Source organism: Corvus brachyrhynchos, unplaced genomic scaffold, assembly GCF_000691975.1.
Source record: "Corvus brachyrhynchos isolate BGI_N302 unplaced genomic scaffold, ASM69197v1 scaffold249, whole genome shotgun sequence".
Classification (NCBI taxonomy): domain Eukaryota; kingdom Metazoa; phylum Chordata; class Aves; order Passeriformes; family Corvidae; genus Corvus; species Corvus brachyrhynchos.
The window spans coordinates 1,647,114-1,671,034 of NW_008240226.1; the positions used below are offsets into that span (position 1 = coordinate 1,647,114).

General features: G+C 34.8%; 1 protein-coding gene across 2 annotated transcripts in view; it reads right to left on the reverse strand.

The window, feature by feature from the left end:
- Positions 1-23,921, reverse strand: part of FSTL5 (follistatin like 5) — a 276,394-nt gene that overhangs the window by 39,677 nt on the left and 212,796 nt on the right. The window contains exons 9-12 of one of the 2 annotated variants that reach the window (XM_008641923.2): positions 23,074-23,235; positions 21,030-21,164; positions 7,662-7,688; positions 3,331-3,449 (exon numbers count right to left, since the gene is read on the reverse strand). In XM_008641923.2, coding sequence (XP_008640145.1) covers positions 3,331-3,449; positions 7,662-7,688; positions 21,030-21,164; positions 23,074-23,235 — 443 coding nt within the window. The remainder of the gene's footprint in view (positions 1-3,330; positions 3,450-7,661; positions 7,689-21,029; positions 21,165-23,073; positions 23,236-23,921) is intronic. The other variant, XM_017745135.1, reaches the window with a different exon arrangement.

Genomic DNA, 23,921 nt, shown 5'->3' on the forward strand with positions numbered 1-23,921 from the left:
TTTCAATGTAATTTCCTGTGGAGACTTTGGTCTGCCATGTAGTCACATTAATTATTTTGAAATTGAGTATTTTGCTCAGACCTCCAGCATACATTCAAATGTGAGATGGCATATTTCACTGAAATTTTTCCATTATGTGCTACTTCTTGTAATAAACAGAAAATCAGTTTTATGTTGAAGCCAAAAGGATTTTTTCATTAGTCTCAAAAAGGCATCTGTTTCAATTGCTTTTTTCCCAGTCTCTGGAAATAATTATTCTAACTGGGATTCACTGTGAAAGGAAAATAAAAACACTTTTGCATAAGAATTATGCAAAATAATTCTTATGCATAAGAATCTTTGGATAATATTAATTTACAGAGGATACACAGAGGTTGAATGTCAGTGAGGAAAATGTCCCAAGCACTTCAGAATGATGAGACATTTAACAGGTGAAAGACTCTACTTGAACCATGGTTAAGAATCTATTTGACAACAGGTTAAACAAACAGCTGTCAAAGCTGGTCTAACTAAGCAATAACTTACATCGGAAAACAGAAATCAGTTTATTTCTGTCCCTATGCATCTAGAATTGTCACTATCAGACATATAAATTTCTACTTGCACTTGAAATTAAGAAGATTCAAGTGATTTAGGAGATTCTCGGAAGGAGAAGAAGAAGGTCTTTACAATTTCTGTCACCCATGATGATCCAGTAAAGCACTAAATCTTTTGCTGCACTTCAAACACAATGAGCCATGTTAGATACACACGAAAGTGCTTTGCTGTATTTACACTCAGTGGGATAAGAGGTAATTAAATATTTAGATAAGGGTTCTCAAGTATATAGCTAGTGAGAAAATATATTTACCTTTAGCAAAATGAGCATACCTAACTATGTACGTGTGTAAGTACTGCAGCGTTGTTCACAATACGATGCAATGCTATGTAGAAACACCTGAGCTCATTCTTTTACAGAAGCTCAGTTCAGGTTTGTGGACAAACAGGAAACCTGTGGAGGAACACTGGAGTGCCATGGGTAATATCCAGACATTTTCTATAATCTAAACAGCACTGCTGAATTTGGAAATGTTCCTATGCTTTAGCAACTCTTTGGCAATAAACGGCCCTCCTGTGGTTTTACTTGAACAGCTGATTCAGAAAAGTGTAAAGAAATAGGAGAGGTTTAAGCAAGCCTGTATTTCCTTTAATGTTAATATGTTAATAGTTAAGTCATGGAGATGCTCTAATGTGAAAGGCTATGTAACACTACCTCAATATATGCTTGGTACACTTACCAACATCTCTGATTAGTAAAAGTATATGACAGAGCCAAAGAGAATTACTAACCAGCAATTTATGACATGAACTCTTACTACTAAGCAATCACATCCTGAACTTGATAAAAATCTGATCCTGGAACAGAACTGGGTTATTTTATTATTTTCATTTAGAGGAAAGAGACTTCCCAAAGAGGCTTGAGGAATATATGATATTCTTCAAAGGAGGAAACAGTTGTCTAAAGCTTCATAGTCAATTAACTTTTTCAAGGATATACTACTGTTGTTATAGTAATATACAGTATATGCAGGGAGTTTTATTAAGTTTTTTTTTCATTCTGCTTCTAGGAGGAAAGTGCTTTTTAAGGAGTTTTTTCAAAATATTTACTGAAAACTATTCCTCAGTTTGTTTTTATGCAGTGAAAAACAATGTCACTCTGAGTAGAAAAACATTAATATTTTAGAAATGCTTTCCAGATATTTCTAATTTCTCTTGCAAGAATAAATGTTTATTAACCACCCTATGTGAGGTAAGATATTTTCACTGTTCAGAGAAATAAGCAGAAATATCTTGAACTTAATGGGCAAAACGACATGAATGTAGGTAAAAATCTTAGTTTCTATTTTATTAACCACACCTCTCTCCATAGCTCCACACCTACATAGCTCAAGAAGGACAAGTCTATCCCCAGTTTAAAATTAAAATTATCGAGTAGCCTGATTTCCTGGTCTTTCCTTTTTTTTTTTCTTTTTTTTTTTTTTTTTCCCCCCTAAGAGGATATAGTTATTATGCTACTCCAGGTTTGAAAGGTTCAAACAGGAAACAAATCTGACTTATTCATCCTGATTATTGCCACATTTAAATAAAAATACTCTTAAAATCTAGGCTGCACTTTAGACCAATAAAATTTTAACAGACTTCTTAAATAATCAGCTTTTTAATTAAACAGCCAAAAAAAAGTTTTTTGGCTTATTTTTGGCTGTGTCAACCTAATTTCACTTAAGCAGCACAAATCAAGGTATGATTAGCTGTTCAAAGCATAATTATTCACACTAAAATCTTGTTGCTGAGTACAGCAGCCTTTGACATCAATAATGATAACTGAAGAGGCAAATTCCATTGAGACAGCTCTAGCTCTGCTGTCATTGAGGCATTAGAGAAAAAAAAAAAACCAAAATGTACAGCTCAATGCTTAGTATGTATTTCAAGGTCACTCATTCAAATCCAAATGAGAAAAAGTTACTATTTTTGAAAGGTGATAGATCATATAGAGTAAGTCTTAATGCAGTGACTAGTACCAAGTGTTCCTGTGGGAACATGCATCATGTCAGCTAGCAATCTGATTAGCAGTAAAGGGAAAACATCACAAGAATAAATGGAAGTGGAGAATACACTAGTGTTTTTATGCATCCTACTCAGGGAAACTACATCATAAATTCTCAGAATTTGGAGAAATCAGCTATAAATATGTTAACAGTAAAGTTACTGAAACTACTTATATGAATTTTAAGTTGGAACAAAAGCATCAATCATCTCTACTAACTTCAGTGGAAGCTTTGAGAGTGTTTACCAGCACAGGGATTTGCCTCACGATAGTTGAGAGTTTAATATAGACAAACATCCAGTGGATAAAAAGAAACCATTAAAACCATCCCATCCCCCCAACAAAAATCCTGTATTTACTATAGAGAGAATCAATCCCTGATTTACTAAGATGAACTTAACTGTGGGTCTGAGGTGGGGAGCTGGTGGGGATTAAACAAAAAAACCCAACAACAAATTCAGAAATACAGAGCTGTTAAAGAACTGGGAAAGGAGAAAGACAGCCAAAGAAAGAAAAGGGTTGCAAAAGTATTCAGGCAATATTCAATTGAAATAGAGACTGAAAGTATGAATTTAATAGAGGAAAATACAAGAAATTTTGAGATCACCATTATAAGCTTTTTATTAATTCAGAAGACATGGCTGAATTTATGAAGCAGAAAACACTAAACTAGTAATAATAAATTCTTATGTAAATAAAATTATAATTGAGAAAACACTACAAATAGATTTTTAAAAACAACTTGCCTGAAAACCGAGGAGTTTTTCACTAGGCTTAATATGCCTCTGAAATTCACATTCCACTGGTTGTATTACTTTGATGCCATCTTCATAAAAAACATAAAACATGTTCCCAATTCCCAGACCTTAGGGACAAAAACACATTGAAATGTATAAAATTAAATAATGACAAAGAAAATCCTTGTCTTGAACTAAAAACCTAATCACAGTTCGGTATGAGATCAATTTGTTAATGTGTATAGCAGTGATACAGCTAAACCTATGGGATCTTTTGTTGTAAAACTAAAACAAAACTGTTACATTATTCAGGATTTCACATAATTTTCTCCATTGGCAAGTCTTTATGAATACAGATCTAGAAATACACAGTTTGACAGCTGCAGCAATAAAAGTGATCTTGTGACATCATCTACACTGAAATCAAATTAATATAAATTCTCTATGTATTCCTTTTTTTTTTTTTTTCTTTTGCTCAGGGTTGGAAGACTTAACATAATTTCTGTATAACATTGAAAGAGAAGACCAGAGTCTTTGTTATAAACCCTTACTTGATATTTCAGTCAGAAAAGGAAATATTCTCTATTTTATTTTATTACAAAGACAGAGTTGGGCAGATCTTCATTCCAATGTTGAAGGGCCACAGGTGTTTACAGAACTATTCAATCCTTCTTCCACAACGTTGCTGAATGAAAGGCATGATGCTAAGTTTTGTGGAGAAGGTGGGAACCAGACGTGTAGCATGAAGCCTCACAATATCTGTGATCAAAGTTATGACCACAGAAATGGACAGTCTCATTAGTTTTGCATGTGCCAACTAAGACAACAGTTGTTGATTTGCTATGTGGATGCTGTAAAGGGTGATCAGTTTATATTCATAAAATTCTTTGAAGAAAATCATAGTACTCATGAAATTATAACTATAACCATTCAGACAACTAAACTGTTGGCTACAATTTATCCTGGGCACAGGACCTAAGCTTCCACTTGACATAACAATGTGTGGTATAGGAACTCAGAGGAGTGAAACCCAGGAAAAAGAAATTTGAATCTGAAATTCTGCTTATGCTAACTTCTGAAGGAAAACAAAGTTTAACAGAGAGAGAACAGGTCTTAATAGAAAACAGAATAATGAGAAAATCAAGAGGGGGTAGGGAAAATGCATGTTTGTGTATGCATGTATTTATGTACACACATGAATAAAAGTTTCCAGTCCCTGTTAGGATTCACATAGCCAATACAGTTGCTCAAAACGTAGTAATATGCAGAAGATGTTCAGCCTACACCCAAACACACAAGGTAAATTATCTTTGAGAAATCTTGCAGAATCATTTCCCATTTCTGGCCAAATTTTCCCAGAAAGAAAGGAGGGGCAGTCTCCAAGCAGGGTTTTCCTCACTTTATACCAAATTTAACTTTTAATAGGTTACCAAAAAGTGGGAGAGAAATTTGTCTATGCTGCATTTGGTGTAATATAGAAGCAGGCTTAGGTTCATGGAAAACTCCCCAGTCATGTCTATTCAGAGCACAGGGCATACTCAGGGCAAAATGCCCACTCTGGGCATTGGCACTTCGGTATGCCTTGGCAGATAAACCACACAGGCTGTATAAGACAGTAAGTTAAGGCCTCTCTTTAGAAAATGCCTGATATTGTATCGTGTAAGAACAGCTGGAATTTGCAGATAAGCCTGACTGATGTTAGGCTGCCTGTACCAGTGAACACAGTATAGAGAACTCTAGCTGAGCAAGTGGCATATTGTGTCTTGGGGATGAATATGTGAACCTGGCTGGGGACAAAACAGGGTTTTCCCTTCTCCCTCCTCTCATTGGCTGAAGTATATTAGAGTTATTAGCAGGATAAGCAATACCAGAACGTGAGGAAGTAACTCAGCTGATAGCCCCAGCTGACCCAGACATTTGATAAACAGGTTCCTAAGCTTCCACCTCAGGTGTCAATACTCCAAAGCAAGATTTCCAATGTACAGATAATATTTATGCCTAACAAACAGCCCAAAGTTTTAAAGCTTTATTTCCAAAGTCTGGATAATAATGTTCTACAAAACTGTTCTACAAAATCAGTGACAGACACACCGTATGAAATGTCCTTCTTCCATTTCAATACCAAGTTAAGGAAGCCAGTTCATATAACAAAACTTTACCTGTGGATCCAATTAGTTAAGTCCTGTTTCCAACTTATTATGACCCAATACTCTTGAGTCAGTGGCTACAGATACCTATCCAAGTATCTAATCTGCATAAATATCTAATCACCTAGGCAAGCCACTTTCTCAGAACTACAGGAGCTATTCCTTTAAAGACTTAATTTTGCAATCCTCCCCCCACTAAACACAATCCTGCACATTTTTAATGCAGTGTCAGAAGCAATAGACAAATAGATTTGCTTTATTTAGACTAAATTGATACTTAAAACTGGCTAACACTGATTTTTTTTTTTTTAAATGGTGGTGGTTGGGGTTCTTTTGCAAACATATGAATATATTTACATTTATTTATCTACTGTATTATTACTGTAATACACATGTACCTTCAAAATCCTTTCAGATTTTCTCATGCAAGTGGTTGTGATAAAATATTTGTGCACTTGATACAGAAATATCTGTAGGCACTAAGGCCTATGTATGGTTTCATGATCTTGATTGTCCTACTAATCACCCATGCCTCCACTCCTATCTGTTAATACTTTGATAACAGAAAATGGCAGAGTATGCATGGCCCAGAGAAGTCAGCAGTGATGTTTATTGGCATCTTCAGGGTATTGTTCTCCTGTAAAATATTTCCAGTGTTGTAATTAGTAACAGCATTTCTTGGAAACACAAGGATTGGCCAATGAGAAATGCAGGAGAGATTGAGAAAATCTGCTCTAGGAGACACAAAATCTGCTACTATAAATTGCTTTCTGTTTAGCTTCACATTAGTCACAGAGAAACTTGAATGTCTTTACCATAAGCCCTCTGGTACGCTCTTATTTTTAATTGGTCTTTTTTGTCATAGAATTTAAGTTTTCCTAGGTGCATTCTAACCACTGAAGGCAATAAACTGTCTTGAAAAGACAATCATCTAAAAAAATCAAGGTGATACTAATCATGTTTTCAGTTTTATTTGAGATAAAATATAATTGATACTTTCTCAACAAGAGGTGAGAACGCCATACTTTTGAGAATTTGCTGCAATCATGTTGCATATCAGTTTAATAATTTACAGTGGAATGGTATGAAGCCCTAAACACATCATTTGCACTCTGCAAGGCCAATAGAGCAGGAGGCTCACAGCTGAGCTCCGCCACAATTAGGGAGATGATTTTTTTGTACCAGCTGAGCAACTGGCAAAATGAATAAAAAAATAAAACTAGTTCATATTTATAAATACACTGGGAAAGCCAAGGGTTACTATGTACAGGCAAATGAAATATCAGATTTCTGAATTTTTAAATTAATTTAAAACCAATTTTTAAAAAGTCTACGGAAATACCATTTCTAACATGAATTCACAGCAAAGCCTGATCCACTTATTATATTATTCTCTTGTATTATCAATCTTCCAATGGAAATAATTGAAACAATTTCTTACTCCTGAAATACATTAATTCCTAAATTGCAACTTTAGATGAAGAATACATGAGTTAGAACAACAAAATGGGAATGCATGACAACACTTAGATTATGGTATTTTTCTGGAATATGAGATAATTTTGAGATTATGTTGTATATATTTGAAAACTAATACCTATCTTTTGCTTGTAAAATAAAATTTCCGTGACTTTTATAACACCTGATTTTGTCTTTATTTATATTTATCCTTCAGTTCATTACAAACATCCATTCCCTGTCCCAACATTTATTTACAAACCTTTCCTGAGTATAAGAATAAGATGCTTGGTTTCATTAAGCAACAACAGGTATCTCAATTTTAAACTGCTTAACACTATAATGTTGTCAAATAAGAGAGATTCATACAAGAAAATCAGTCTCAACAGCATACAGGCTGACTGGCTGGAAGTTTTATCATGGCAACAAAAGTTAAATGTCTACATTTTAAATCTGAGCTTCTTGTATATCTTTGAGCAATTGTCTGAAAATTGTGAACAGCTTATTTCCTTCTCTCTCCCAAAAAAGAAAAGGAGTTTGCGAAAGTATCAGCCTTTAAGGCATTCATTACCCCTGTAATTTTTCTTTAAATGAAATTCCTCAGTGTTGCAAGGGAGTAGGTAATTACTGTAACTGTAGAGCATGATCAAACATAGACACACACACAAAAGTAACAACAGATGAGCATTTCATCATAATACAGAAAATATGAACAAAAGTAATCGCCATTAGTACCTTGCTCTCGCCACAATATGTTTGCAACTGCAGCATGTAAGAGAAAGAAAGAACAGAAAATACAAATGAACAAGATAAAACAAGAAATGATACATTAATTCTGAAATAATTATGCTGCTTTAACATCTGATCCACTAAAATACTCCTACAGGTAAATCAATGGAAACTGTGAACTAAGGATAGTTCTCTACGTCACATGACAAAATTGTGTTTAGCCAGAGCAGTTATTCGGGATAGGGTAAACCCCATCACTCCCACTAAATTCCCCCAAGCTAACTCCATTAACCAGTATCAATACTGTGTTTCATAATCTATTACAAAAAGCATGTGCAGTTTTCATGCATATAAATGATGCATATTAATGACAGGTGATGCAATTTTCATAATTTCCTTTAAACCCTGGACTTTGAAGATATTGAGTTCAGGACACTTATGAGAGAGATATGCAAAATCAAAACAAGATATTGTTCTGTATGGCTGTAGAGCAACCGTGCTACCAAAATTGTCATGTTGCATAATGTTTGCCATTATCTTTGGAAGACCAAGACTGGAAGTATAGGTTGGCATGGTAACCAACTAAATGTTTACATTGTTTTTTCTGTGAAAACATAGATTTTATTTGGCCATCTTGTTTACAATTGGATTTTAGACCTTTGAGAACAATGAAAATTATATTAGCCTAATATTGCTCCTTCTGTCTGCAGAGGGAAAAAAACAAATAAAGAAAATACAATTTTGCAAATTGTAAATATTTAGAAGTCAGCATGCAACAGAATAAAATTTTTAAAACACCATCACTGAAAACCAAAGCTTATTGCAAAGTAATGATCTTAAGAATTAAAAAAAAACGAAAACAGCTTAAAGGAAAGGAATACAACACAGAAAACACATATGTCACACACACACACATAATGAAATTGGGACATTCATTGAAACACAGTGTTGCAAAAGATAAAAACATTAGTATGCTTTAAAAAAAAAAAAGTTTAGAAAAAGCAATGAAACACATATTATTAAAAATTATTTTGGTACACAGAAGTTCCTCAGTTGCTGACAGCTGAAAGTTGGGAGTGAAAAAGGAACTATCACTCCAGAAAAGGCCTGGATACTATGATTTTCCCAAATATCATTTCTACTTCAAGAGGTAGGAGATGGCAAAAACAGCCCTGGGACATGATGCAGGCCTTTGGGTCTGGTACTTCAGTCAGTTTTGGATTCAGCCCCCTGTCTAGGTATCTAACCTGGACTTCATCATGACATGGTTGTCTTTGAGGGCATCCAAAAGATTTCTAAGGACATCCTAAACAATATCTCCTACATCCACCCTGCCAGTCACCTCACTGCAGAGGGCTGTCAGGCCCACCAGGAATTTTTTCCTCCGTAAATCCATGCTGACTGCTCCTAAACACCTTCTAGTTCTGGGAATGGTTTCCAGGATGAAATGCTCCATCTCCATTCCAGAAATCAAGGTGAGGCCGATGCACCTATCGTGTCTTGGATTCTCCCTCTTGCCCCTGAAGAGCAGTGCTGGCTTTCTTACAGTCTGCAGGAACCTCCTCGATCACCATGATCCTTCACAGATCATCCAGAGTGGCCTCCCAATGCCATGGGCTAGTTTGCCCAGTGCTTGTGGGTGCATGCTATCCAGGCCCTTCCATCTGTGAAAGTCCACTTCATGTAAATGGTGTCAATCAGATCCTATACACCATGGATATGGCTTCCTTGCCAGAGGATGATTTCCTTCCCAAACTTTCCCAGCGGTGTCACACTCCTAGGAACAGTTTTGCCAGGAAAGACCAACGTGAAGAAACCTTAAGTACAACTTGTCCCCTTCCATATCCTTTGCCACGAGGTCCTCACCCATTCAGTAGGCCCACATTTGCCCTTAGCCTTCTCTTTCTGGCTGATGTTTCTGTACAAGCCCATCTTTTGCCCTTTATGCCATTCACCAGACTCAGCTCCAGTTGGGTTCTGGAACTTCTAAGTTTATCCCTACATGCCCAAACAGTGGCTCCAGATGCAGATCACAATTCTGTATGTTTGCTATGTTATCTCACACAGCCTTTCTTATGCAATAAAGAAAATTGATTTCCCCAGGGCAACCTGGAGGATCTCCTTTAAAATTAGTTTTCTCTTCACATTGTGAGGAAATAACCATGTAATACATGGCACTTGAGGTCCCATAAATTCAGCCATAATGTTCTAAAGTTTATCATTGTTTTTCTAGGGGTGACATAGAAAAGAAAATAAAAAGTAATTACAATTATGCAGCTGCATGGAATTGCACAGGATCAAACAAAATGATTTAAGATGCTAAGTACAGAACACATTAATTTGGGTTAATGTAAAATGATATGTATGATTCTGAGCTTTGCTCAACAAAATGGGCAGGATAATAAGTGTTTTAAAAGCCTCACATATTAATTTTAAAATTAGCATATCAGCTGGAAGAAAATTGAGACATAATTTAAGAATGCAATATAAAATCATAAACAACAGCCACCATCTCTCCTAACAGATCAAGAAACCTCACTTAGTTTTTTAATCAGACCTATAACTTATGTTCAGGAAAGATGTCAACTCTTGAGACAAAGAGTTCAATGATGGAACAACTACAAGTATGAAGTACGCTAAGGAACATTGTTTACCTTCCTTTTTGGTTAAGCAAAAATTAACATTTTCAGCCACACTTTATACTAAATTCTCAAACATTTGCAAACTTCATGATGTAAGAATACATAATTATTGATAGATCTCAGCAAAATTTTCTGGTTTCAAGATGGAATATCATCATCTCTCTTGCCCTGATTCCATATAGCTACTAAATAGTATCAGGAAAAGTACTGTGAGCCTTACAGAAGAAATCATATTCCAGAAGTTTGTGACCTTGAGTAGGCTATGTCTGCGACACAGGGCCTTGTACTTAAGGCTTGGGAAGCCTGCATGTCACATGAGTACCTGCTGCAAGGATATGTGCTGGAATGCCCATAAAAGCCTGTGCTGCACACTCACGGGTCTTATGACAAATGTAACATTGCAACCAGCCATAAGATATATGGGTTTCTTTGTTACACCAGATGAAACCACCGCAGCATGGGAGGGAGGGGGAACCTCTCCATGGACAGGATCTGCACAGCTTGCTATGGGAAAATCCATCCACAATTAATCCCATGCTGCATAAATCCTCAATGCCCAGCATGTGAAGGGTTGCAAGATTTACTCAGTATCTATATTCCTCTTTTTATTAGATCTTATTAAAGCAGCTATTTTATTACACCATTTGTTGCTGGGCCTTTTATATTGTCATCAAAAAGAAGTCTGCATTGTTTGTCTCTCTCCCTCCTCCCCCAGCAGCACAAAACAAGGGAGAATCCAAGTTTTCTTGAAAGTGGTTTTCTTTTTTTCTTTTCTTTTCTTTTTTTTTAAGAATACTTACAGCTCCATAAAAATCACTCTTCATGGTCCTTACATAGCTATTCTATGGTTTTGTGTACAGCCCCAGCCTTTGATTAGGAGCAGCTAACATTACCTCTGAATGCCTGCTCTTCATCTTTGTTATATATTGTCTGTGTTGGTTGAACGGTAATAGGTTGCACATATTTCACTAAACTTTGTCCTTAGTAATTAATGAAATTCTGCAACAGACTAATAGCAGGGTAATTTCTTACCCACTTCAGATGGAAACAGCAACTGCAAAGAGCCACGGTATTTCTAGCACTAAATGAATGAGGGTACTACAATATCACTTTCCAAATAAATTCTGTATCCTCTTTCTTATTGTATTGGTAATAAATGTCATTACATTCACTTTTCTGACTCAAAAGACAATTTCAAAGATTTCAACTATGTCAACTAGTGTTCTTCCTCCCTACTTTTCTTTTCTTAAAACATTCAATGCATTTTGGAAATAAAGTGTGTGTGTGTGTGTGTGTGTAAAATTGACATTGAGTGAGTCTGAAGACTAAATTTAGCTCTTCTACTTCCTTTCGGCATTATAATTAGCTGTTCAAATTTTCAGTAGTCAGCATACAATACTATATATCCAGACCTACTCAAATAAAATGGATATCAATTAAAACCTTAATATCTGAAAAATTTCTTTGTTTGCTGCACTAAGAGAACAATGCCGTTTAAGACGGCTTTAAAAATAGGGGAAACCAGAAAAAAGACATCTGCATTATATAATATTCCAAATTTAAAAATTGCAGGGGAAAACGTGAATAATGATTGTTCATGAATATAGAACCACTGTTGTTAATTCCAAGTTTCATCTCATCAAAACACAAGCTTTGTACTCAATATTTTGTAAATATTTTATCTGAATTTCTATCAGAACTTAACAGCTGATAAAAAAAATCAATGGTTTCACGTCAGCTGATTGCTCTAAGCTTTGCACTGTCAGATAGGAAACCACTGTCCCTTTCAGTGCCTTCAATTCCATGATGGCAGGAGGTCACAAGTAGATGTAATAGAAAATGAAGTAAGGCATATGACAAAAATGTGTAGTTCAATATTATTTTTCAGAATTGTCCTATTATAATCTACTGCACCTTCAATTGCATAAAAAAAGTAATTTCAAGATGTTTAAAGGGATGCTGTCTCCTTACTTCACTGACAGCCACCACCTGTCAACTGTTTAGATTAATCCTATACGGATGATAGAGTCTTACTTACTCTCTTTTCTCACATCTCTAATGCATACACACCCTTATGTTACAGGGTAAATCTATATCATAATTACTATTTTTTTGCTGAACCACATAAGTTTTCAATTATTATTTGTATATTAAAAATAATTGTGTTAAAAGTGAAGATGAGGTTGACATGAATTACTTTTTGCTCAGCTTCCACAATCCAGCCGAATGAAAAAAGTTATGCACATAACTGCTTTTAATTTCATTCTTTCTATAAGAAATTCAGATTTTTTTGATTTATATACAAATGCAAATATATAAAAACTAATTTATTTGTGAAGCCAACACTTTTTTTAAAGTTTCTATTGCTTGCTTCAAGTATTTTTAAAATAATTGCCATTAAAATTTCTTTCAAAATTCCAATCTGTTCTTATGTGACATGCACTTTAATTTCATTTCAGGTTAGCTAATACAATAACCAAAGATCTGGTTTATGTATATTAGACTATTATTTATCAGTTAAAAGTCAACAGTTGACTTTTTAATTTTGTTCAAATACGAACATGTTAGCTTATTTTTCTACATTTTGTATAATTCTTTATAATTAATCATGTATAAGTTCTTTCCCATAGCACATTAACTCAATCCAGTCTACACTAGCAGGAAGAAAAAATGGTTCATGAGCTGAATTACTTGGTAGTTTGAAATAAAGTCTTTGCCTACGATGCTGTCAACAAGTATAAACTTGTTTAGCTCTGCCATAAAATAAAATGCCAGCATAAATTATCTCAGGAAATTAGGTAAATAGGTACCATTCAGTATCAGATGTGACAGGAAGATTCTATTAAAATTGCATAAAGCCTTTCAGAGAGAATTTAGGCCATAAATCACCGTCAAAAGGCTTTTAGTCTTATTCCAGTTCCAGACAGTGGAGATGTCTTGTTGCCTATGATGGCCATAAACCTGTCAAGTCAGTAGCATTCAGATCACATAATCTTGTTAGGTGATAGGACTATGACATTACCTAAAAAAGGCCCAGTTAGAAACAGAGCTACTTAATGGCATGGAACAGTTATATGATTTTTTTAAAATGTATTCCTAAGATACAGTGCATGAGGCAGAGAACATTTGTTCTGCTTTTTGTGACTAGGGGAAAGAATCTAAAGGATAAATTATCTTGCCTATGCTGATGTCATAGTGGGCGAATTCAGTAACACAAAAGCGTATGGTTGATAACCAAAATGAAACCTACTAAATATTAAAAGACAATCAAGTACTCTCAAATTGGTCTTGAAAACGTCTTAATAGCTTTACTTGATAACTATCTATCATGCCAGTTGTCTCCCCAAGGTACATAGATATGTCTCAATAAAATTTAAGAGAAACACCAAAGAAGTCATATTAATCAAGGGCAAACTGAACTGTGCTTTTTAACACAATTTTTTGGAAATAATTAAGAGAAATAATAATATTTTAAAAAATAAAAATTAACAAACCCACAGACCAATTTCATTTTAAAGGAAACAGCATGAGCTTTTATGATCAATGGTGCTAATATGGTAGAATCAGAAAAGAAACTAAAGCACAACTGATGGACCTATCAAAGTCATCAAGAAACAAAACAAAAAAAATACAGATTTTTAGAGTTACTTTACTTCCAAATTATTTTACTAGTAGCTAAGATAAAAATTTTATTTGAAAATTACCCTTGAAAATACTCACTTGTCTTTGATGATGAATATTTTTTATTTTCCTGCTTTTTACACTGCCTGATTTTCTTTAGAAAAAAAATATCTGTATGCAGTGTAATCTGATGTTCCATATGTGTATCAGATTACATCAATATATTCCACTCCATTATTTCTCTTAAATATTCCACTATTAGTGTAAGTCTTCCTTGTTATCTTTTTCCTAAGTTAACAAAATGGTTTATTTGGTATATTTAGCTATGTATTATATTCCATATTCAATTAATGTTACTTTGACTAAAAACTGAAATTGGACCAAATCCATTGGTTTTACTACTACCACAATGGAACCTCATTAAATAAATAAATCCCACAAATGGAAGTTGTAATTTCTTCCTCCTCTATTTGTGATTATTATTGTACTGTGTATCAATAAAAAAATGGCCGTAACATGTTGCCCACTCCACCGTCTCATAAATTTATTGTCAAGATGCACTGCCAAAATATCTTTGTTCTACATTTAAATTCTTCAGCTTCCAAACAGTGTTTCAACAACAGCAAGATGATGACTTTGGTTTGCCCTATGGCTTCTAGGAGTTGGGCTGATCCAATCTGTTTGTGATTATCAAATGTAGTCATCAGCAGAAATCTACAGTGGAGTTGTACGCTTGTGTGTACATGCTTTAAATGATGGTAAATCCAGTAGTATGGGGGAGAAAGCTATCCATTAATAAAGGGTTTGAGAGTCCCTTAAAATGTATCTGCACGTACTACAAGGTAGAAAATGAAAGCCATCTTTTATCAGTTGCTGCAGGGATGCTGGGCAGTAGAATATAGAACCTGTTTACAAAAAGAGAGAAATTGGAATCCTTAAGAAAAGAAGTAGTCTTAGTTATGATGAAATCCCATTTTTCAGCTAACAGAAGGAGTTCCAGCAGTCTGACATTCCTTTATACCATTGAAGCAGCAGAAACCCTGGAAATCATCACAGATTGCTACTAAAAGTAGAAGAAAAGCCTTGTCATATCAGAGCTATTCAAGTTTTAAATTGTACTGCTATGAACTAGTTTGGTTTTTTAATGTTCTGTTGACAATATATAGCTATAAATATTTTTGCGCTGTATTTTTACAGGGGCAGGATAATAATTGAAAACAGAGCCTGACTGAATGTCTTCTACCTTACAAAGGAAAAAAAAGGAGGGTAAATTATGTGTAATCAAGACAAATATTTAAAATATCCAGATACAAACACAGTGCATAGAAATACTTGCTAAAAGTTGTTTCAGATGTTTAGTCTGGTGCTACTGGTTTTGAAAAAAAATCAGAATACATCATAAAGTTTAGGAGTGCCATAAAGTACCACTATATTTGCTCCTAGTAGTTGCCCACTTCCTGAAACTTAATAACTCAAGCAGCTGTGGGCTAGTTAAACTGGGACATATAAAAGAACAGACAACACTTGCATAGAATTAAATTCAGTAAGAGATCAAAAAAACAAGAAGACAATTATAAGTCAGCTAATATGTTCTAACAGAGACCACGTCTTAACAGACAAACTTGGTTATATTTTTTGATGTAAATAGAAGTTTAGTCATGTAAAAATTTGTATAGTTGTAACCCATAATTTTTCTAAACATCCAATTTGTTAACACAGAATATTCTGATTAAATATTAGAGTTATTTAATAATGGTAAAGTATATGTTAATTGAATTAAAAACTGCCAAAATAATTAATCTGAGAAGGTAGTTAAATCATTAGTAAAATGTGAAGAAGAACGTTCTGGAGCATGTCCAGAGCAACAGGTTGAGAATTGTGTCATAACAACTTTCATCAGTGATCTGTAAGCAAATACAAAATAATTTCCTAAGAAGTATGTGAATTACTTGTAATGATAAATAACAGTTCTAAGAAAATGTTTGAAAGACTTTGTCAAGTTCATCTCTAAAAGAATTAAATTTTGTTATATCCAAATGGAAATGTAGATGTATTGGAAAACAAAGAACAGACTACGACTACCTGAGACATGTGAGACGGAACAGGAGTTGGAAAGTGAGGTCTGATAGCATATGGGAGATAAACAGATAAACAAGCTTCCACTGCTGATATTAGTAGAGAATAGTGACAAAGGATCCATAGATATGGAAGAAAAAATTACCAAATACGTATTTCTCTTTCCAGAACATTAAAGAAACAAATAATACATCTGCTTCTGCAAAGACCAGTTCCCATTTTAAAAAAAAACCCCAAACTGTACCAAACCAATTAGAATTCTCAAAACAAAAAGACTGAGTACTGTGGTAATTGTCTTATTATGAGGGACCTATATATTATGTGTGTGAGAATTTGCAATCAATATTCATAGAACAACAATTCTTAAGAGGTCAATTTATTGGGGGGAAGAAAAAGAGAGAGACTCAAAGGAGGCAACTGAAGGAAAAACTGACTTCAAAATGGAAACTAAGCATTATTCTGTCTTAGCAAAATTGATTAATAAGTAAAGCAAAATATATCAAGAGAAAAGAGGGATTTTTTGACTCTGCATGTCTGACTCAGGTATATGCATGCCTGTAAGGATACACTTCAGGCAAACAAAGCATTAGATCTGTATTCAGGCAGAACAGACTGCAATTTAATGTCTTGTGAAATGTAGAAGATAGAGTTAGATAAAACGGTTCCATCACGCTTGAGTCTATGAATCCATGCAATACCTGTTCTGAAAAATGAAAATATGTTGGAAGGAAACTAAAACCAGACTTTAAACTGCTATTTGTATTTACAAATGTGATTACACCAAAGGCTCCTTCCAACACAGCTGAGCTCTCTCAGGTATTATTAGAGGATCATGTCAGTAGGGGAGACTCTTGAGTCTTCAATGAGATTTAGACCAGGTCATTAATCCCCAGAATGTTTTTACCAGTCACCGCAGGGGTTATTCAGCTATCACCCAGACCAGCTATCTCATTCTCAATGGCTTTAACTGCAAGCTTGAGGGAAAATGGAATTCACAGCAAAAAAAGAATTTCCAGTCTCTAGAGAATAAAAACAGCACAGTTCTCACATTCAAAAGTGTTTTAGATACTACTGCTGTTGTCAACATCAGAGGAATTAAACAGGATCTGATAAAAGAGAACAGTAGACATTTATCACCAGTACTTATAAGAAATATTTATATAGGTAATACCAACTAAAATTTTCCATTATAACTTCACAAATCTACCAAAAAGGATCCATGTGCTGGTATATAGTTGTTAAATAAATAAATAAATAAAATTTCAGCTACAGAATGAGTTAATCGGTAAAAGGCATGTCTAACACTAAAGTATTTTAAAGAAAATAATTTCATTTCTCTCACCTAAGACAATGTTAAAATGAAAACATATTTTCAGAAGTCTTACTTTTAGTGTACATTGGAAAAGGCTGATGTGCTAAGAAGAGGCCAAACTATACTTGAGACTGTCATCCACTATTCAAAATTTTACCTATGTGAGACAGAACAATGGTTTTGTGTTCAGTGCTGGCATTTACTGAACAGATCTGGATGACAAGGCATTTTCAGAGTATTCTTCATTCAATTCCATCTAGATTACCATCCTGATGATGAACCATTATCATCAAAATTATATTGACTTTTCTTGAGAACTGGATGTCAAATATCTGAAACTGGAAACTTTAAAATAAACAAGACCCTAGCACCCTCAATTCATACTTTGCATTGTATAACTTTATTTTTCCTACTAGCATCACATTTCCCACAATTCAGTATAGCTTTGCCATTCACTTCTTTTCTCTTTATAATACAGACAGGTGTATTACATGAATCTGCAAAAATCCTGTGAATTATAAAAACCTAGCAGTCTGATAGCATTTTTAGACAGGTGATGGAAAGGTTTGCTTATTATTTAACCATCTACTTGTCCATAATGACACTGATTTTAATTTAGTCAGAGGTACCAGAAAATATAATATTTTCTCTTAGGAGCTGTTTAAATTACCCATTTGCAAAGAAATGAACTAGCCTTTCCCTTTCTGCCACAGATATTATTTTTTTCTCAAAGCACTGAAATGGGTTTTTCCATAAATTTGGGATGTATTGAAAGTGAGATTCCACAGAAAAATAATAAAAATTTAGTTTATTGTGCAAAATAACATTAAATCACAAAAGTTTACACATGCACATAAACAATGGGTCAGATAAGTACAAAAGTGGACACTTAATTTGACTATTAAACTTTCTAGGAAATAAAATGCATGCACTGGTAACAGAATCATGTTCTGTATTTTTTATGTGGCTTTTGAAATTACTGTCATGCTCAAGGCACTACAATTGTACTTTATATTTTAGAACTCAACTGTAAAGTTCTCATTAAACTCTCAATAGCAAATCAGCTCAATGTTCAGAAATGCTTTTATTTTGCTTTGATTTTTATCTTATGTGACATCACAAAGGAGAAAAGCCCAGATTAACTGACAAGCTAGTGAGAATTTGACCTTCTTTTATTCACAACACTAACCTATGATTTCCAAAAGGGAGCTCTCTAGTAAGGAACAAAAAAAAAAAAAAGTAAATATGTCTGCTTTATTCTCCTAAAGGAGGATAAAAGGAAAATAATTTATAAAAATGTCATTAGTGACAGAAATAGTTTATATCAGATCATACGGAAACACATTTACATTCACCAGAACTATCTTTAGGATGTAACTTGTTACCTAATCAGCAGACCTGAAATTAAAGTAGCTGTGCTTAATATGTGTGGGTGGGGTAAAAAAAAAAGACCCAAATCCTATCCAAGTGGTTTTACCTATGTAATTTTATTCCCTAATAATCCCTAATTTCATGCATGAACAAGAATTTTGGGAAAAATACAAAAACAAGTGGAGAAGAGTTAATAATGAGGCCCTTCTACTTCAAGTATCAGATCTCTGATGCTAGCAACTCCTCACTGCAATAGAATTTTTTTAAAAACAGCAGCAGTTTTTTAAACTGCATCTATAAAAATTTGCACCTGTTAAGATAATTTGTTCATGTCAACAGTGCTATTTTTATTGGTAGGTACTGTAGTCTTCTCTCATGTACCGAAATGGGTGGCTGAGCAAATTGGACTTGAAAATGTAAATATCTGCTACACCTAAATTTGAATGTTACAACTATGCATCTGTGGGTTATACGAGTATTTGCACATGGACCAATGCTTAGGCAACCATGTTCAAACACCAAGGAACATAATGGTAAAACGCTTGCCTTCAACATACAACATTGAACTTGCATAGTAAATTACTTTTATAGGAAGGAAGATGACTATATCTTTTGGATGAATTGTATTAGAAATAATTTGGTTTATATTCTGTCTTCCTTCATTTACATCTTTCATGACACCAATGGTCATTCTAAAAACTTATTGCTAGTAGATACTAAGGCATTTGTAACAAGCTGTGTTCATTGCATGGCATGGGATTTTACAAATCCTGCTAAGGTAGCAGACCTAAAATTATTACACCACATTACAAGTCCTGAAAAAAGTGTTTTGCATTGTTGTGGATATCCCTATCATATTCACAGCAGATCAGGTCTTCAGAAGATAAAATTACTTAACTAAAACACTTTGAAACTGTATGGTTGGCTACAAATATTTTGTTGCTAAGGCCAAAGTTTTAACCAAACATACACAAACTAGAGTTCACCAGGCTCTTGAAATTTGGCAAAATTCACAACATTTTTTGTACAATGCAAAAGGCAAATGGAAGTGGTAAAGCTACTTCACATTACCAGATTACCAGAAACACTGCATGATCAAACAACTTACTTATCCTTAGGTGCCCTCCCAGAAACGTCTGAACAATAATTTTCATGACACTTAAAAAACCCCCACGTTAAGTCTTTTTAAAAGACAATTAATTAGTGTTACTAAAATCAACTAAGCAAAGATATCAACATTTAGGTTATAAAACTTTCCTGCATGGAAGATTTCCTCTGAAACATTTAAAGCATAGTAAACCTATATGTAACAGAACTCAACGTCCTGCAGCTTGGAAGTGTCAGGCAGACTTGCAGCTCTACTAATTCTGTCTCTGGTATCCTGCCGAGTACTTGGCACTGTTGAATAAGCTTCTAAATAAACAGGAATGTCTTAAGTTAATGCAATCACACTCACTAGTAAGACAACCATCATTTTACTAGATGTATTTATAATAAATATATAGTATTCATTACAGTAACAGATTAAAAAAAAAAAAACCACACAAACAAAAAAAAAAAACAAAACAACCAACCAACCAAACCAATCAAACAAAAAATGGGTGAAGTATAAACTCAGGAATGGATTTTTCTAAGCAAAGTGAGGCAAGAGGAAAGAAATACCAAGTTAGACAAATAACAGGTAAACAGGGTTAATAAAGCCCACCACCATTTAACAGAGGATAAAGCAAGCTACTTGTTAGAAGTGATAGTGATTTCTTTGGCACATTCAACTCCCAGCATAGCAAGTGAATGTGTTCATTGTTGCTCTGCAATCCTGAAGAGCCACAGTCATCCAGGCACAAGACAGCATGGGCAGGCTGGAACTGATCCGGACCTGCTGGACACTTCAGTAGGTCCGATCAAGTCTTATGATCACTTTCATGTCATGAGGGCCAATTTTGACTCTTGGTATATCTCAATAACACACAGGAAAAAAAGGTCTTTTTCTCACACCCCCATAAACCACTGGAAAACACACTAATAGTCACCATATATAGATATCCAGTTCCCTTTTCCCTTCACATTCCCTTCATATGCAACACATCTATGATGAGGAAACTATCAAAAATTTACCAGCAATGTAAAAAATATGTTGATTCACAGAATGAATCAGGGATTTCATTTTACTTCTTAATATAGTGCAGATCGTGCACTCTGCCTTCAGTGACTCTTGGATACCATTAATTGAACTTTATTTTTTTAAATCACCTATCTGCACAAACCCAATTTATTTAATGTTTCATAGTTTTAATACTGATTAAATGTTTGAATGTGGTCGGCATGCATTTTTGTAACTCTCACAATACTTACGAGTCTTTCGAGCAGAATCTTCCACAAAGAGAGAAGAAATATCTTCATCCACCCCTGCTTCATTCTTTGCAATGCAAGTGTAAGCTCCTGTATCTTCATAGCGCACATTGCTAATGTGAACCTCACTACCATTTGCTGAAAGGAGAGGGAAAAAAAAAAATCAACGTGCAGACAATGCTAGGGCTTTCAGATTATAAATGCAGAAGGGTTTCTCTGCTTATACTAATTAAACCATTTTCATTCTTGACTTCGTAACTTGGAGGCATGCCAAATTAATCCAAAGGTATTCAACTGGCTAGTGAATTACATGCACTATTTCATCTCACAGATACCCAGAGTGCCTCAGCTGATTTTGCACTTCAGAGCCAAATACCAATCTAAGGTTTTATATATGTTTAAATGACTATAGTTTTTTTTAATCAGGTAAATATTGGGTTTTTATTATGTTGTATTTGGTCACTTAACACCATAATTTCCTTTACACAAAATAATCCATGGAAAATAACAGGCCAAACTTTCAATGTAAATAAAAATTTTAATAAAATTATTTGTTATTCCTAACCAGAGTCACCTAGTTACTTTTGGGTTTGTGTGACTGTAGTGTAACAACAGGAAAAAAAAGGTGCATTGAAATTTTTCACCTACATCAATGTAGAAGCTTATGGAAACCTCAGGAATTGTATCAGCTTGTGCAGGAATGACAACAAACAGTCCAGGTTTCACGGGCAAAGATCTTTTAAATATTGTGATGTCAGTAATGGTGTGAACAATGATTCATTGAATTTTAAGTATAGTAAACTTGTTCAGCTGTAGGAACTATACAAAAACCAGCTTTGTAGGTATTCTAAAGTACAGACTAGAAGGGGCACTGTCTTATGGTGTAGCACACTTTTAGCTTGAAGCTAGTGCACAGATAGTTTAACTCAGAAAAATCTCAGGGAAAATGTAATGAGATCCTCAAAATTGTATTTCAAATAATTAAATGCTAGAAAATTGAATTAAACATATTTTGCTTAGGGAAGAACCCTTTTAATTTATTTATCATAAATATATGGAACAGAGAGAAAGGGAAAAAAATTCCCTCAAATCCCTAAAGGTAAAATTAAGAGAATGCTGCTATGGAAGAGGAGTTCATCCCTTTCTACTCATAGTGGAAAGTGTTTCTGCAAGGCAATTGTTCACAAATATCCAGGGGAGCTGTCCATGAAAGAACAGAGGACTATGACATCTGCAGGTAAAGTAACTCTTCAGAGAAGCACTTGCCATGTCTGTCCCACTGCTTCTTACAGTGGGAGTGCTGTACTATCCTAATTAACATCCTGGTTTTGTTGATGAGTGAAAGTTTTGAAGGGAACACTAGTAGCAGGAGATTTTGTTTTCCTATGGCTGATCAAAAATCACCAGAAAGACTGAAGAAGCATGAAGATTTTATGCTGGACAGGTCCACTGATTTTGCTGAGCCCTGAAGATTCATACAAATGAACTGTTGATTAAAGGTAAGACTTTCTTTTAGTTTTTGATAGGGCTTTTTGGGGTTTTGGGGGTTTTTGCAGGTTTTTGGGGTTTGAGGGGTTTGGGGTTTTTTGGGGAGGGAGATAGGGTTTGTGTGTGTGTATGCAAAGTCTTTGCACTCCCATGGAGGTCTGCTGATACCCTTCAGAAAACAGCACATCCATTTCAGGTATTTCTTCTCCAGTCCTTTCTACCATCAGGTCCCCAAATCTCATTAAGATTCTTATCAGTTCTGACTGGGATCAGGTCTAGGACTGTCTGCTCCACTGAGATACTGCACATTTTCAAACAGAGAAGAGCACATTGGAATTTTCTGGTAATCCTGCCAGTAAATACAATCATTATTCTAACAAAGAGAAGGCAGAGAAGATATGTGTCTTGGGGAGTAACTGAAAGATATCACATCTTTTGAAATGTTTTAGCTTCGATTTCAAGCCTTAGTTAAAACTGTGGAAAAAGGGCAGCTAGTATGGAAACAATGCATGGATAAAACACTAGCAATGTGTAGAAAACAATAAATACACCCCTTTACCTTGAAGAGTTAGCTGTTTGGACAACTTTGGAGTGATATCAATTCCATTCTTCAGCCAACCAAGCTGTGGGTTGGGAATACCTTCAGCGTGGCACCGAAGGCTAGCTGTCACACCTGGCTCCCTTGCCTGGCTCTCTGGATAGACTCGGATAACTGGTGGAACTGAATACAGAAAACAATTATAACTTAGTGAAGAACATCATCTTCATTTTAAGAAAAATAATTACAAGCAATTCAGAAGACCCCTGCAGCTATATATAACAACACGCAGATGTGGTATTAGTCAGATATTCAGTGACATTCAATGCAGAATTCTGTCTCAGAAAATACATGAAGCAGAAAAAATATTCTGTGAGAAAAACCTCTTTTCACTGCCTGCGGTATCAAAGAAAAATGCCTCAATTCTAGTTCAATAGTTTGTGGTTGAGTAATAAGACTTTTATTTTTCCTTAGATTCCTTTATAAAATATGAAAAATGTACAATTAGTAAGTCATGATATGTTGTACAAAGATTGTAACTGTCCTGTTCCACAAACTTTAACAATTCATCTCTACCTTTTCCCTCTTTCCAAAACACCTATCAACAATCCATTCTACCTGCATAAAACCTGTTCAGGTTTATACTTTTCTATACCTGTTCAGAGAGGACCTTCTGTACCCATGATACCACTTCCCTTCTTTATCACATGGACACATCACTAGCTTATGTTCAACCTGACTTCCCTCTGAAGTCCTTTTCTGCCAAGATGCTTTCCACTAGGCGGTCCCCAGCATATACCAGTGCACAGGAGTTGCTCCTCCCTGGGCGCAGGACTCTAGCACTTCTTGTTGAACTTCTTAAATTCCTG